Genomic DNA, 16,132 nt, shown 5'->3' with positions numbered 1-16,132 from the left:
CTCCATAAAGCATTATAATGTATTCGAAAATACAATGTAAACAAAGGAAATAAAAAGTCATATGCAAGTGTGTGATAGCAAGAATTACGAGTCATATGTAAATTTGACATACACATGGATAATTAAAATGACAGCACATATGTAAACCCCTTATCGTCTGAAAGCAGCTAAAATGACTGATACACTAGGGAAATCATTGAATTCACAAATCTTATTTATTGAATATTTTTTTATTTACCGAGGTTTTCGCATTCCAAATTGCAACCAAAATAAACAACAGGCTCAAAACTGCGTAACCTTACATTTCCGAAAAGGTCCAAAGGTTGCGGCAACGTATTTGACAGACAGCTGAACTGTTTACTCATATGTTAATGAAGAATGTTTCACAAGAGCCATGACGGATTAAAGTTGATCTACTCCCAACTTTTGACATGCGGCAAGTCTGACGCAGAAATCAGCTGATAAAATTATTTTATTTGCAGTTGTGTTTTCTTTTGTGGTTCACTTTTTTTAAATCATTTTCTGTTATCATTTTTTTAAAAGAGAATTTTCATGGTCTACTTTCAATTAACATAAAAAAAGCCAGTTGATGATTTAAGCCAGTCAGAAAAGCGTTTTATGTATTCTCACCTTTAATTTCTCTTTTTATATTTCTAAAGAAATATAAAATCATTTTTATAATCTATCGAAAGTAGCATTTTAAATAGTCTCTTACCATATTATTGCATAATCCCCAACCATGGAATAAAACCAAATGGGAAATAATGTACGTGACTTCCTTACAAGATCTCAACACTGTCCCTTTCACAATGTTTATATGCACATATGTAGATAACGAAATTTCTGCATTGTCTTGCTATCCGTCTGTATCAGTTTTGCAGGAGATATGAGTGTAACAATTAATCAGCAACGCCAACACCACACTTAAATTTATTCCAGACCAGACATGACCAAATGGAAATAAAAATGGTAAATTTCCATATGCCAGCCATTAAGTTTTGGTCAATGCATTCGAGGCGTCATCAAAATTTGCTCAATCCATATTGGCCCCGCATGCAATTAATTCCTTTTCCATCAACATATGCTAAACACTTAACCACACAAAGAAATTTATAATAATAATTTCGCATTCTTAACAATGCCCATTAAAAAGTGCAATGTGTTGAGAATAGTAAAACCAGAAGCAATTCACAAGTTTCCAGTAGAATAAGTGATAAGTCTGGTATTTTTTAATATTATGAAAAATAGAAAATGAGTTTGCATTACAAAGTCGCTTTCTAATGTGAGAAATTGACATATGGCTGGGTAGCATAAGGAATTGGCTAACATGTTTTTACGAGTGTCAAAAGGGTTTACATGACAATTTGTAGCAATTGTTATAGAACGTTGCCAGATGTTTTGTCTTTGTTTAGTTTATGGCATGGAAGAAGAAAACAGGTAGTTACATCGACATAGCAGCTGGGACAATGATCTGTCAAACCAATTTTGGAATTGAACATTTTGAATGAAAATTCATTTGAATTCGTTAAAACTGTTGAAAAATGCATATTATAACCACCCGCGATTATAGTCGTATAGTAACATAAACATAAAAATCTATTTATTTTTGAAAAAAAAAAAAAAATAAAATTTTTGACCTACCGATGTATACAAGCGTTAGTATAATGGTATGCATCATGGTACAATAAGTTAAGGTAACCTTATTTCAAATAATTCTCTTAAATTTGTCAAATTTAACTTCATTGAAAGTCGTTTCCCACCTCTGACATTTTGACATTGATATGTTTTTCGAATATTTATAAATATAAATTTTGACAATGAGATGTTGTCAAATGAATAATTTTGAAAAAAATTGAAAACATATGATTGCATGACGTTATCCTTTTAATTTTACCACAGATTTTCCATTGCTTGTCAAAAACGTTTATAATGTTTCTTCTCTGAGAACCAAAGAACTAGTTCTCAAACGAAATGTGCTTGTAAATCAGAGTTGTATTTTTAGACAGCTTGTCTTCTATAAACGACAATAGTCTGTGAAAGTCTTTTTTATACCCTCCACGAAAGTATGGATGGTATATAAAGTTTGTCTTTCCGTCTGTAACATCTCGAAATATACATTTTAGACCCCACAAAGTAGATATATTCTCGATCAGCATAAGATTCTATGTCAGTCCGTCTGTGGAAATCACTCTAGCTTCCGAACGAAATGAAGTAGGTTGATAAAATTTTACTCAAGTGTATATTATGTCTGCAGGACTTTTGGTATTAAAAATGGTTATTTGTATTGGTATATCCTCCATATAATTGTATCTCCCTATTTTCCGTATTTTGATGATTTTAGCTACATTATTCAGCGGAATTGTTTCAAATTTGGTATTTGAAGTTTGTAATGACTACTGCAGCCTATGGCAGAAATTTGTATGTGCAGGTCCACGTTTTGGTATGGCCCCCATATAACGGCACCTCCCGATATTCTGTTTATTTATGACTTTAGCGAGATTATTCACCGTAATTGTTTATAATTTGGTATTAGAGGATCTAAATGGGTACTGCAACTTATGACAACAAAAGTTCGTATGCAGGTCCACGTCTTCGTATAACCCCCATTTAACGATACCTACCGATATTTGATATTTTCATGATTTTTGCGACATTATTCACCGAAATTGTTTATAATTTGGTATTAGAGGATCTTAATGGGTACTGAAACTTATGACAAAAAAGTTCGAATGCAGGTCCGTCTTCGTATAACCTCCATTGAACGATATCTACCTATATTCGGTATTTTGATGATTTATCGACCTTATTCACCTGAATTTTTTTCAAGTTTAGTATTTGATGTTCCTAATGGATACTACAGCCTATGAAAAAAATGTTTGTATACAGGTTCACTTCGTATAGCCCCATATAATGGTACCTCCCGATATTCGAAATTTTCATGATTTTAGGGAGTTTATTTCCTGGAACTGTTTCAAATTTGGTATTTGAAGTTCGTAATAGATACTACAGCCTATTACCGTCACACGCTACCCGAAGGTTGCTCTGCGGTTTTTGGCCCATTCCCGGCGAAACGCTTGCTTGTGCTGATCGACACTTTGGTATTTTTTTAGTGCCAACCTTGCTTTCCAAAATACTCCAGACTCAGTAGTCCAACGGATTGGTATCCGGAGATTTTGGTGGTCATTGTGCGCTGGAAATGATGCGGGGAACCTCATTTTGTAACCAAAAGTCCAAGGTCTGCGGCCAAAATGTTTGCGTGCCCAAGGCTTTAATACACCCTCCAGAACATTTTCGCGATAATATTTGGCATTTATTCTGATGCCACGATCGATTAATACGAGCGGAGAGCGACCATCGGCTGTTATGGCGGCCCACACCATCACCATGACCCGTGTTTGAGTTCTGCTGACCAACAGAAGGTGCACATTTTCAGCTGACCTCCTTGGCAAGTAAACACGATCATTTTGTTTGTCTACAAACTGCTGGATAACGAATGTTTTCTCATCGGAGACGGAGAAAACCAATTTCGGCAGTTCACCACTTTCGGCCAAGCGAAGCAATTCTTTAGCTCTTTTGAGTCTATTTTCTTTCGGTTGCGGTGTAAGTTCTTGCACTTTTTGGAATTTCAATGACTACCTCGAGCTCATTTTTCAATATTTGCCGAATGGAATATTGCGATATGTTCAGCTCAAGAGCCATTTTTTGGCCACTGCGACGCGGGTTTCGATCAAATCGCTTCTTTACTTTTCGAACCCTTCCTGGTGATGTTGCTGTTTTCTTCCGTCCACTTCCTTGAAGTCGGGCTACCCTTCCAGTATCACGGTAACGAGCGATGGTACGAGACACCAAAAGATTTATTTAAAATTAAATGCTGGATTGCTCCAACGACTTTCCTTGGTACATAAAAAGTTTGAAGTCATGGCTAGGCATATTAATGTCAAATTATAGTGTTAAATGACGGCAGGATTTTAGTGCGGCTCTGTAATCCCTTTATGAAATATCACAAAATGTGCCTAGCCATGACTTCAAGCTTTTTGTGTACTTGCTCCTTCTCCCTGTATAAACAAGGGAAGGAAAATTGTATTAGAAATTAAAATTAATTACATAAACAATTTTGCAGTATCTATTTTGTTAATAATATATTTACATATCCATCTTCGAACTTCAGGCATGTTTACACATACGACATCAATGTAATTACTTATACCTTAAATCTAATCAAATTGACATTTAGTCATACAGAATCTAGTATATGTAAACAATCTTTTAGAATATGTTGTTACCATGGTAGAAGAAAATAGGTAGACGCATCGACACAGCTGCTGGCACAATGAACTGTCAAACCAATTTTGGAATTGAAAATGTTGAATGAAAAATTATTTAAATTTGTAAAAATTGTTGAAAAACGCGAATTATAATAACCTCCGAATGACGTCGTATAAGAAAACATATAAAAATTTACTTATGTTTGAAAAGATATTTACAATTTTTTGAAATATCAATGCTCCCAATCGTTGATGCATCTACCTGTATTCTTCTGCCATGGGCCTAACTGTGCTATCGCATCACATCTGTACAATATATGTAATTAGCTATGTCCAATTTAACTTCATTGAGAACCAGTTCCCATCTTTTATTTGTATATGTAAAAGAGGGTAAGGAAAATTGTATTAAAATTAAAAAAATACATAAAAAGATATTGCAGTATCTATTTTGTTAACAATATGTTTACATATCCATTTTCAAACTTCAGGCATGTTTTCACACACGAAATCAATGCCATTACTTATACCTTCAATCAAATCCACAAGATTTAAGATTTGACGTAGACGTAATGAAACTGACATTTGAAATCCACAGAATCTAGTATATGTAAACATGCTTTTAGAATGTGTTACTACCATGGTAGAAGAATATAGGTAGACGCATTGACACAGCTGCTGGGACAACGAACTGTCAAACCAATTTTGGAATTGAAAATATTGAATGAAAAATTATTTAAATTTGTAAAAATTGTTGAAAAACGCGAATTATAATAACCTCCGAATGACGGTGCATAAGAAAACAAATAAAAATGTACTTATATTTGAAAAGACATTAAAATTTTTTTGACATATCAATGCTCCCAAGCGTTGATGCATCTTCCTGTATTCTTCTACCGTGATTACTACAAATTTAACGGACAGACCTACTGTAGTGCAATTGTACGTCAATCATGTAATGTCAAACAAACAATCAAACAACAACAAAAAATACAATAGCTAATTAACCTGTGCCAGTGATCAGTCAGTCAGTCTGTAAGTTAGTCAGCCACCCAGCCCAGACAATCAACAACAACATTACACATAATTTAATTATATAATCACAGGTCATCAATTATGACAATCCATATAAAAAAAACAACACAAAAGCCCTGTCATAAGATTGTGATAAATAAAATACACAACACCGTTATACCCACATTTGACAGTGGCATTTAAAAATAAAAAAATTCTTATCACAATTTATACCCGGTATGAATATTGGTTTGTTGTTATTATTATTATTTCTTCTTTCTTTATTACAAATCCGGGTTCCCGACATTTTGATATATTAACACCAACCGGTATTGACAGTATCGATTATTAAGACTGTATAATGTATTGTATTTTTGGAATTTGGTTCGGTTGCAATTTCTTTTTTTTTTTTTGTGGTATCTAAACAAATAAATTTTGTCATTAATACCCGAGACAAATGCTGATAGCGGTAGCTTTTCCCGAAAGGCAATAAATCTTGGGCCTGAACGCAAGAAAATATATTTTATTCGACTCATGACTAGATTGGCTAGATAGGGTAGGGCATTGCAAAAAAAAAACTACGAGTGTGATGTGGTCATGTGAAAGTTAAGGTGCACCAATATTTCCAAGTACAGGTGTCTTTAAAATAAATTTACCGACCTCAACCTATCCATATATCAAAAATTTGTTCCCATGCCACTGATTCTTTTTGATATGACCTAATATATTTTCTTTAAATTTTCTCATGAATATCTCCTTATCTGAAACAGCACATTATACGTGTTTGTAATCTCATAAAATGATACAATTTATAACAATACTAAACGTAAATAATAAATTCTTCCTTTCATTTCGATTGTTTTAAACTATGCAAACGGAACCACGGAACAATGTTGGATATCCCATATGTTCTGTGTAAATAAATCATTTCATTTATATTCTTATCACCTCCTCACCTATGAGATAATATAGCAATCATAAAAATTAATTTTACTGCGTACACTTATAATGGCAAATTAAAAAGCAGAGATTTCAATATCTATCCTCAAGCATCAACCTGGAACGAGGGTGGTCTGTTATTTTTTATGCCCTCCACCATAGTATGGAGGATATATTAAGTTTGTCATTCTGTTTGTAACACCTCGAAATATACATTTTAGACCCCACAGAGTATATATATATTCTTGATCAGCATAAAATTCTATGTCGATTTAGAGATATCCGTCCGTCTATCCGTCTGTGGAAATCACTCTAACTTCCGAACGAATTGAAGTAGATTGATAAAATTTTACTCAAATGTATATTATGTCTGCAGGACTTTTGGTATTGAAAATGGTTCATGTAGGTCCACGTCTTCGCAGAGCCCCCACATAACGGTATCTCCCGATATTCGGAATTTTGATGATTTTAGCGACATTATTCACCGGAATTGTTTCAAATTTGGTATTTAAAGTTCGTATTGGATACCACAGCCTATGACAGAAAATTGTCTGTGCAGGTTCACGTCTTCGTATAGCCCCTATATAACGGTATCTCCCGATATTCGGTATTTTCATGATTTTAGCGACAATATTCAGCGGAATTCATTCAAAGTTGGCATTTTAAGTTCGTGTCGGATATAACAGCCTATGACAAAAAATTGTCTGTGAAGGTCCACGTCTTCGTAGAGGCCTCATCTATAGGTACTTCAAAATATTCGGTATTTTGATGATTTTAGCGACATTATTTACCGATATTTTTTTTCAAGTTTCGCATTTGTATATGTGGGTCCACGTCGTCGTTTAGACCCTAATAAAACGGTTTCATTCAGTATTTTTAATATTTTAACAGAGTTTTTAACGGATTTTTTTTTTTTTTGAAAATTGCCAAATTTGTTCCAAATGGTGGAGGATATTCAAATATTTGTTCGAATTGGTCGCCTTTGGCACGAATTATGGCCTTCCAACGGCCAATGAAACCGTCACACACTGCTCGAATGTTGCTCTGCGGTATTTTGGCCCATTCCCGGCGAAGCGCTTGCTTGAGGTGATCGACATTTTGGTATTTTTTAGAGCCAACCTTGCTTTCCAAAATACTCCAGACACAATAGTCCAACGGATTGGTATCCGGAGATTTTGGTGGCCATTGTGCGCTGGAAATGAAGCGAGGAACCTCATTTTGTAACCTTTCTTGGGTGGCGCGTGCTGAGTGCGATGGTGCTGATTCCTGTTGGAATGTCCAAGGTCTGCGGCTCAAAATGTTTGCGTGCCCAAGGCTTTAATACACCCTCCAAAATATTTTCGCTATAATATTCGGCATTTATTCTGATGCCACGGTCGATTAATACGAGCGGAGATCGACCATCGGGTGTTATGGCGGCCCACACCATAACCATGGCCCGCGCTTGAGTTCTGTTCTAGTGGCCAGCCAAAGGTGCACATTTTTAGCTGACCTCTTTGGCAAGTAGACATGATTATTTTGTTTGTTTACAAACTGCTGGACAAAGTTCACCACTTTCGGCCAAGCGAAGCCACTCTTTAGCTATTTTGAGTCTATTTTCTTTCTGAGGCGGTTTAAGTTCTGCACTTTTTGGAATTTCAATGGCTTTACCCCGAGCTCATTTTTCAATATTTGCCGAATGGAATATTGCGATATGTTCAGCTTACGAGCCATTTTTCGGCCACTGCGACGCGGGTTTCGATTCGAAGTCGCTTCTTTACTTTTCGAACCATTTCTACTGATGTTGCCGATTTCTTCCATCTGAAGTTGGTTGCAGTTTTTTCATCTCACCCTGTATTTACCATACAACTTTTTCATTGTTTCTCATTTTCTATTGTTCTTTAACAAATTTCGACCGTTTTTTCATAATTTGTTGTTAGCATTTATTGTCTGTGAAAAACGCTATACGGCGTGGAACGCATTTCTCTAAGTTTGTAACTCTGATTCAAGAAAATTTATATTGTGTAAACATCCGTTAGAAACACACTTAATGGTAGATGGCCACATATCAAATCCATCAAAATTGTATGAAGATAATTTTATCGATAATTATCGTATAAAAGATTTAAGCACTTTAGAGAGATTTACGAAAATCGTATTTTACCTTTAAGTTTTAAGCTGGATTTTTATATAATTGAAATTTTGTAACTTTAGCTTAAATGTATAAATTTTCAAATGAAGCTTCATTTTATTAACAAATTTATTTTCTGTTTATTTTTCTAATAGGACCCGACAAGTGGTTCGTTGAATTCCCTGAGGCCAAGGGTACTCGCCAATCGCCCGTCGATATTGACACTGCCGTCTGCAAGAAGGGTAGCGATTTAAAAGTTCCTCAACTCAAATGGAAATACGTTCCTGAGCACACCAAGAGTTTGGTGAATCCTGGCTACTGCTGGCGTGTTGATGTCAATGGTAACGAATCGGAATTAACCGGTGGTCCATTGGGTGATAACATCTATAAATTGGAACAATTCCATTGTCATTGGGGTTGCAATGATGGCAAGGGTTCGGAGCACACTGTCGATGGTGTTTCCTATGCCGGTGAATTGCATTTGGTCCATTGGAATACAACCAAATACCAGACCTTCAATGAGGCTGCTGCCCAGCCTGATGGCTTAGCGGTGTTGGGTGTTTTCTTGAAGGTAAGGGGGAATAGAAATTATGTTCGGTATTTGAAATGAAATTTGAACGTTGTTTTTTTTTTTCAATTTGCAGCCCGGTCTCCATCATGAGGAATTCGATAGAATCACAAGCCTTTTGCAGTTTATCAAACACAAGGGAGATCGTGTCACCCTACCCAATGGCTGTGATCCTGCCAAGCTGTTGCCCAGCACCACCACTTATTGGACCTACGAGGGCTCCCTTACCACTCCACCCTGCTCGGAGTGTGTCATTTGGATTGTCTTCAAGACACCCATTGAAGTGTCCCACGAACAATTGGAAGCTATGCGTGACCTGAACTGCTATGACGTAAAAGAAGATTGTCCATGCAATGAATTGAACGGCAAGGTGATTAATAATTTCCGTCCCCCCTTGCCATTGGGTAATCGTGAATTGCGTGAATTTGGTGAGCACTAAAGGTGGGCCGTTGAGAGAGCAAAATTAATGACACACTGGCAGGATGAGAGAGAGCGAAAGAAAATAAAAATTTGACGGTATTATTGCTTTATTTGCAATTTAGAAAGTATTTTCCCCAAGGAGGGAGGGAGTGATTGTGAATTACCCCTCCTCTTTTAAGTGATCTTTTTTGAGTTTTCGTTTTGTTTTTTTTTGGTTTTTTGTTTTTAATTTTAAATGTTTTATTTTTTGGTTCTTTCTTGCAAGCACTGATTGTTGTGAAATGCACTGATTATGGCAATAAATTCTAGAGTTATTTTAAATAAATAAATTATAAATGATTATTAATTTAATATAACAAAAAGGTGTTTTATTTATTTTTATTGATTAACTAAATTGAATGGGTGGTCTTGTCATAAATATTTATTTCATCAAATGCTAGGCTAATAAAACATCTACGCCATGTGTGCGTGTGTGTGTGTTTCGTTTCCCCAAACGAAAAAATGGTAAAAGTTGCAAAACCCGAAAATACCAGGGGCCCAGAATCGACTAGCAAACATAATTTTTTTTTAGATTGAGCGGCGCCCCATTAACTGTCGGTACACATTCAAAGCATACTTTGAGGCAAATGCTTGAATTGCTCATAATTTAGATCTGGCAATGTCGTATTGTTCATAATTTAGATCTGGCAATGCCATAGTAGCTATTTACCATATTCAAAGCATAATTTCAGGCGCATATAATTTCTCAAGTGTGTGGGGTGTTGCCAGATTGAAATTTTGAAAAATTTTTTTTTTCAGCCTGGACACCTACCATCCCGTTCTGTTCGCCTGGTATTTCACCAAAATATTGGTTTCTTGCCAAACCGATATGGCGTTAGGTACTCGCGCAACAATATTTAAAATTCAAAACGGCTAACAAACTACTAACGTTACTCAATGTAAACATGTCTAATATCACATACTTAGGATACCTGGCCACATGCCATCCCCAACGAAGAACAAACCTTTTGCCTTCCCTTTTCGTGTAAATAAAACATCATTTTTCTTTAGTTTTATTAAAAAACAAAATAATTTTATTGTGATGGAAATAGAAATACTTACAATATTTTTTTTTGTTTTTTTTTTTCATTAATTATGTATTATAATAATAATTATTATTTAAGATTATTTCATCTTCTTTTCTTTTTTGAAAATTGTGGCCCCTAAGCAATTAAAAAAGGACTGTATTTTTATAGTTTATGTCTCATATATATGTTATAGAGAGAGAAAGTTCTTTTCAATCGATTGTTGTTGGTTTTTTTGTTTTTATATCAAAAATGTCAATATTTTGATGAATTGATGTGGGTTGTTTTTTTGTTTAATGGCAAATATGATAATAATAATAATTCATAAAAATAATAATCGTAATTAATGATTAATAATAATAATTACTTATAAGATTAAGTGTTTTTTTTTATTTTGAAGGTATAAAAAATATGTATGAATATGTTTTTTTTTATTTTTTATATTTTTTCTTAATGCCAATATAGTAGCAATAATAATATATAATTTTTTTAATAATAATAACATAGAAATGGAAAAGGGAGATGATATTTATACTAAAATAACACTAGGTTCCAATCATGAATACAAATGAGAGGCGTCATCAAGGTAACTGGCCACATGACAAACTGATTTGTTTTAAATGTTTGCTAGGGGTTGGACATCGTATTTCTCATTTGTAATCATGTTAAGACCTCAAAAATGTTTAAATAAAATCAATACAGGCAAAATTAAACAAATCTAAATTGGTTTTGGAATTTTGTTTTCAATTATATTTAAGATTAATTAATGTTTTTGTTTTTTATTTTAAATTTAGTTTAATAATTGCTCTTTATGTTTTTTTGTTATTTTTAACCATAAACATTTAAAAATATTCATGTTTGATCTAAGTTCACACACAATTAATGTTAATATTATTAATATATTATTTTTATTATTAAGTATTTTGTATTAATAATAAACCTTTAAGGACTAATGTAGTGTCTTTTTTGCTGATGTTTATTTTGTTTTTAATAATAAGAAATATTTTTGGGGGGAGGTTGCTTAAAAAATCTCAATCTTTTAGTTTAAAAAGGTTCACATTCATTTTTGTTTGTATTTTTTATTATTAAATATTTTTCTTTGTGGTTTATGAAATGGTTGATATTTTTTTGTTTTATTTGGGGTTAAGGGTGAGATTGTGTGAAAAATGAATTGAGTTGAGAAATTACAATTCTTATAATATGTATAATGACAACATGTTTATTTTTTTTTTTTTTTTTGGTTATTTATTTTCGTTGAAAGGTGGGGTTTTTTTAGTCTGCAATTGTTATTTTTTGAATTTTCATTTTCTTGAGTTTTATACTTAAGCAAAATATAAAAATAATTTCTGTTTTGTAATTTTAAGCATTTTGTTTTTTTGGTTTGTATAAAATTAATTAACTTCTTTTTTTGTTTCTCTGTAACAAATTAAAAACATTTTCAGTTTTTATATGCATTTAACACCCTGTATTACTACGCAATTTATTGCAATGAAATAAGTTTATTCTAATATGTAACAAAAAAAACTAAATTAAACTTAACTTTTAGAAAGAAATGACTAGAATACCGAAAAAGTTCATTTTTTATATACTAAAAATTCAAAAAAAAAAAAAAATAATAAAAAAATTGATGTGTAAAAGCTATAATTTTTAATGGAAATAATAATAGCAATTATAAAATGTATAGGATACGACATAAATATTAAATGGAAATAAATAATTAAACATAAATCCTAAAATAGAAAATTAGCGTAAAATAGTTTCCAAAAAAATTATGAAAAATATATTGGCTTAGAATAAAAAGAGAAAAAAATAAAAAAAGAGAAAAATATATATTTATAAAATAAGTGATATAATAATGCTGTTAAAATCCCTTCAAATGTCCCTTAAAATCAAAACATTCTAATGTGTCCGTAAATCCATCTAGTAGTATTGATTAAAAATTGAATGTGTCGCCTGGAAGCTTTAACATGTTTACTTGCCTTAAGCCATGTTCACACGTAGAACTAATTATTGATCAAAACATCAAATAGTTCAAACATCCTACGCACTGACACAAAAGATACTTGGCAGTATTGATTGCAAATTTAATGTGTTGCCTGGAAGCTTTAACATGTCTACTCCCCTTAAGGCATGTTCACACGTAGCCATAATGATTTAACGAAACTTCAAATAGTTCAAACGTCCTACGCACTGCCACAAAAATACTTTTATTAATAAAATACGTTATTAAGCTGATAAATAATCAATAGATTATAGATTAAACATTAAAATAAAGTAATTTAATAAAAAATAATTTATTCTAGTTAAAATGTGTTTAAATATTGAAGTTTTTTTTTTTCAAAATTGTCAAATACTTTCTACTATATTTTCTGTTCTCTCTGAACATAGTATTACTATTCAAAATTACCATGGTAGAAGAATGAAGATAGTCGCATCGGCACAGCTGCTGGGACAATAAACTGTCAAACCAGTTTTAAAATTGAAAATTTTCAATGAAAAATTATTTTTAATCGTTAAAATTGTTGAAAAATTCGTATCTTAACAACATTCGATTGGTGTCGTATAAGAAAACATAAAAAAATTTACTTATTTAAAAAAAAACATTTAAAAATTTTGATTGATCTGTCATTAACGAACAATGATGCATCTTCTACCATGGAAAATACGTTAATTAGTTGATAAATAATCAATAGATTAAGAATTCTAGATTAAAATAATGTAATTTATTAAAAAATACTTGATTTTAGTTAAAATTGTCAAATTCTTCTTCTTCTTCTTCAAAGTTGTCAAATTTATAGGTTAAATACTTTCTACTGTCTTTTCTGTTCTCTCTAAACATAGTATTACTCTTCAAAATTATTTACTTCTACATAGTTGACATGTGCATAAAAAATTAGATTCGAGAGTATAGGCTTGTTAACATATAATAAATCGAGTTGATTTCAACTGTCAATGTCAAATGTTAAATCCAGTGGATTTATTCAATGAATATGCCATAAAATTGACAATTCAAATTCACTGGATTTTATGCGTTTATGATCGCACAAAATAAAATCTTCTAAAAGGCTAAAACATATCAAAGCTTAAATCGTGACTTTGGCCTGAATATATAACAGTGTTGCCATTTTGCTGTGTTTCACTTTTAGCAACAGTGTTGTATTTTCACCCCGAAGTCACGATTTAAGCTTTGATCTGTTTCACCCTTAGGAACAAAGAACGAAAACCATTGAAGAATACCAGCAGTTGCTGGGACAATGAACTGTCAAACCAATTTTGAAATCAAAAAACTTTTCAATGAAAAGTTATTCGAATTTGTAAAAATGGTTGAAAATACAACCTACGATTGGCGTCGTATAAGAAAACTTATAAAAATCTGCTTATTTTTTAAAGAAAAAAGAAACATTTAAAGACTTGACTTGTCAATATTCCCAAGCGTTGATGCGTCTTCCTGTATTATTCTACCATGACGAAAACCAAATTATTCGTTTTCCTCTCTACAGCAATTGTCGCATGCTGAAAACGCGTAATAACGTAGAAGAATATAGGTAGATGCGTCAATACACGCGAACATTGATATGTCAAATTTTTTTTTTTAAATATCTCCAAAAATAAATGGATTTTGAAAGTTTTTCATTCAAAAATTGCAATTTCAAAATTTGGTTGACAGTTCATTGTACCAGCAGCTGTGTTGAGGCGCCTACCTGTATCATTTTATGATGTTAGTAATGATGTTCAATCGATCACCTGTTTGGTGACGATTTGGATTATTTGCAGGGATCTCTAGATCGGAAATGAAATAAACATTTTACGATAAACTAAACTTTAAAAAATCAAACAAAACTAATGTAATATTTAGATAATATAAATATGATAAACTTAACTTTAGTTTAGATAATGAAAGCAAGCGATTTTTTGTTGTTTTTTACGTTTTAATACTTTTTTTCTTTCATGTAACGAACTCAAACTACTTAACAAGAACAAGATAAACATGAACTAAATTGAAAGTAGATATTTTTTAATAATTTCATAAGTAAAAAACAAATAATGTACGTATGTAGTTCTTCTCTCTTTTCGTTTTTAATAAAAATCCTTAATAATAATGGTAATTAGTATTCTCATTAAGATAAATATCTAATATGTAGATAAACACAATCTAAGCGGCGGCGGCATTTTTATTATTCAAATGTTTATATTTTGTTTTGTTTTGGTTTGTCACGTTATTATTAGCTTAATAAAAATATATATTTATGTGTATTCAAATATAGTGGGGTTTTCTGGTATGTTCTTGTTTTACACATTTTTTATATATTTTTTTTTTTGTATTTAATTACAACTACAAAAATGATACAAATGCAAAGTGTATATAAATGTTTAATAATGATGATTTTTTTGTTAATTTTTAAATTTTTTTGTTTTGGTTTAATTTGTTTTTTTTTTTATTTTATATAAAAGCCAACAACAACAGTAATTTTTATATATATTTAAAATGTTTTTTGTTATGTTATTTTATGACTAAGAATACTACAAGTTCCATATAAAAATATTTTTATAAGAATTTTATTTTTGTTTTTTTATTTTATTTTCATTTTTTAAGAATAAAAAACCAAAACAGGTTCGGAACAAGAAAACTAAAAAAATTAGGTGACTTAACACATGCTCTCAAAAATTCCAAGCATTTCGAACACATTTAAATCACATAATTTATGACTTTATTTAAAAGTGTTTTAATTTTGAAGATCAGGAATTTTCCGGCATGTGTTAGTAAAGAAAAAACTGTTTTGCATTTATTTTTTAAAGAGCATAAATGCAATTTCAATTTTTTCTCTGAGATCAATTTTTTTTTTAAAATAATTAATATATTCTTTTCTATGTTTAAGTCTCACTTTGTTACTCATTTGGGGGGCTTTAGATTATCAAATGTATTTTTTCTGGGTTTTTTATTATAAAAGAACTAATTTAAATTGTTAATTATGATATTTTGAATATCTTGTAAAGAGAAGACATATAACCACAAAGATTTGACAGCTATTGTAGCGGTTAGTGTCATATCATATCATATCGTTTAAAGAATGGTGTTTTTAGTTGCTGTGATTTTTTGTATCTGTTATATAAAAAATGGTTTTGTTTATCTTTCTTTTTTTTCATTTAGTTAAAAAAAGTTGTGTTTTGTTTTTTTGTCATTTCATATAAGTTGGATTTTGTTTCAGTTTTGCTTCAATTTTTTTTTTCAAAAAAATTTTTCGAATTTGAAAAATTCCCTAAACGAGTCTCAATGTTCACAAGATATTAAGTATGAAATGAAATTGAATTTTTTAAGTGTTTTGTTTTTTTTTTTTTGTTTTGTTATATAAGATTTGGTTTACATTTTAAGCAGTCTAAGTTGTTTACGATTTTGTGTGAGTGTTTTGTATTTATAAAAATATTTTTTTATTTGGTTTTTCATTGTGTTTATATGTTTGGGGGAGGGGAAAAACTCTAAAACATCAACAAGCTCTGAGCAAGAGTAGAAATTTTGTAAATTAAAAACAAAAATATAGAAGAATGAAACATAATACAGATTTCCGATATCATAACATAGCTATACCTTATATTGCTTGTTTTAAATCTCATAAATTGCCAGCTGATATTGAAATTAAATAAATGAAAGAAGGAATTTCCTGTGCTTGATTTTGCATGGTGGATTATTAGATTGTCCACTGTTTGAACAGTGTGTAAAGAAAAACAAAGTTGTGTGTTTTAAATCACATTATGCTAT

At 31.4% G+C, this 16,132-nt stretch overlaps 1 protein-coding gene across 1 annotated transcript in view; it reads left to right on the top strand.

Moving 5' to 3' along the window:
* LOC101901807 (carbonic anhydrase 2) overlaps window positions 1–9,631 on the top strand; it is a 31,606-nt gene extending 21,975 nt beyond the window's left edge. The window contains exons 2-3 of the mRNA XM_059125184.1: window positions 8,481–8,896; window positions 8,970–9,631. Of these exons, the coding sequence (XP_058981167.1) occupies window positions 8,481–8,896; window positions 8,970–9,332 (779 nt within the window). The 3' untranslated portion in view covers window positions 9,333–9,631. The remainder of the gene's footprint in view (window positions 1–8,480; window positions 8,897–8,969) is intronic.
* The last annotated feature ends 6,501 nt before the right edge of the window (window positions 9,632–16,132 follow it).

Source organism: Musca domestica, unplaced genomic scaffold (assembly GCF_030504385.1).
Source record: "Musca domestica strain aabys unplaced genomic scaffold, Musca_domestica.polishedcontigs.V.1.1 32, whole genome shotgun sequence".
NCBI lineage: Eukaryota > Metazoa > Arthropoda > Insecta > Diptera > Muscidae > Musca > Musca domestica.
Note: the sequence above shows the minus strand (reverse complement) of the source record. Positions and strands in the feature narration are given on the sequence as shown.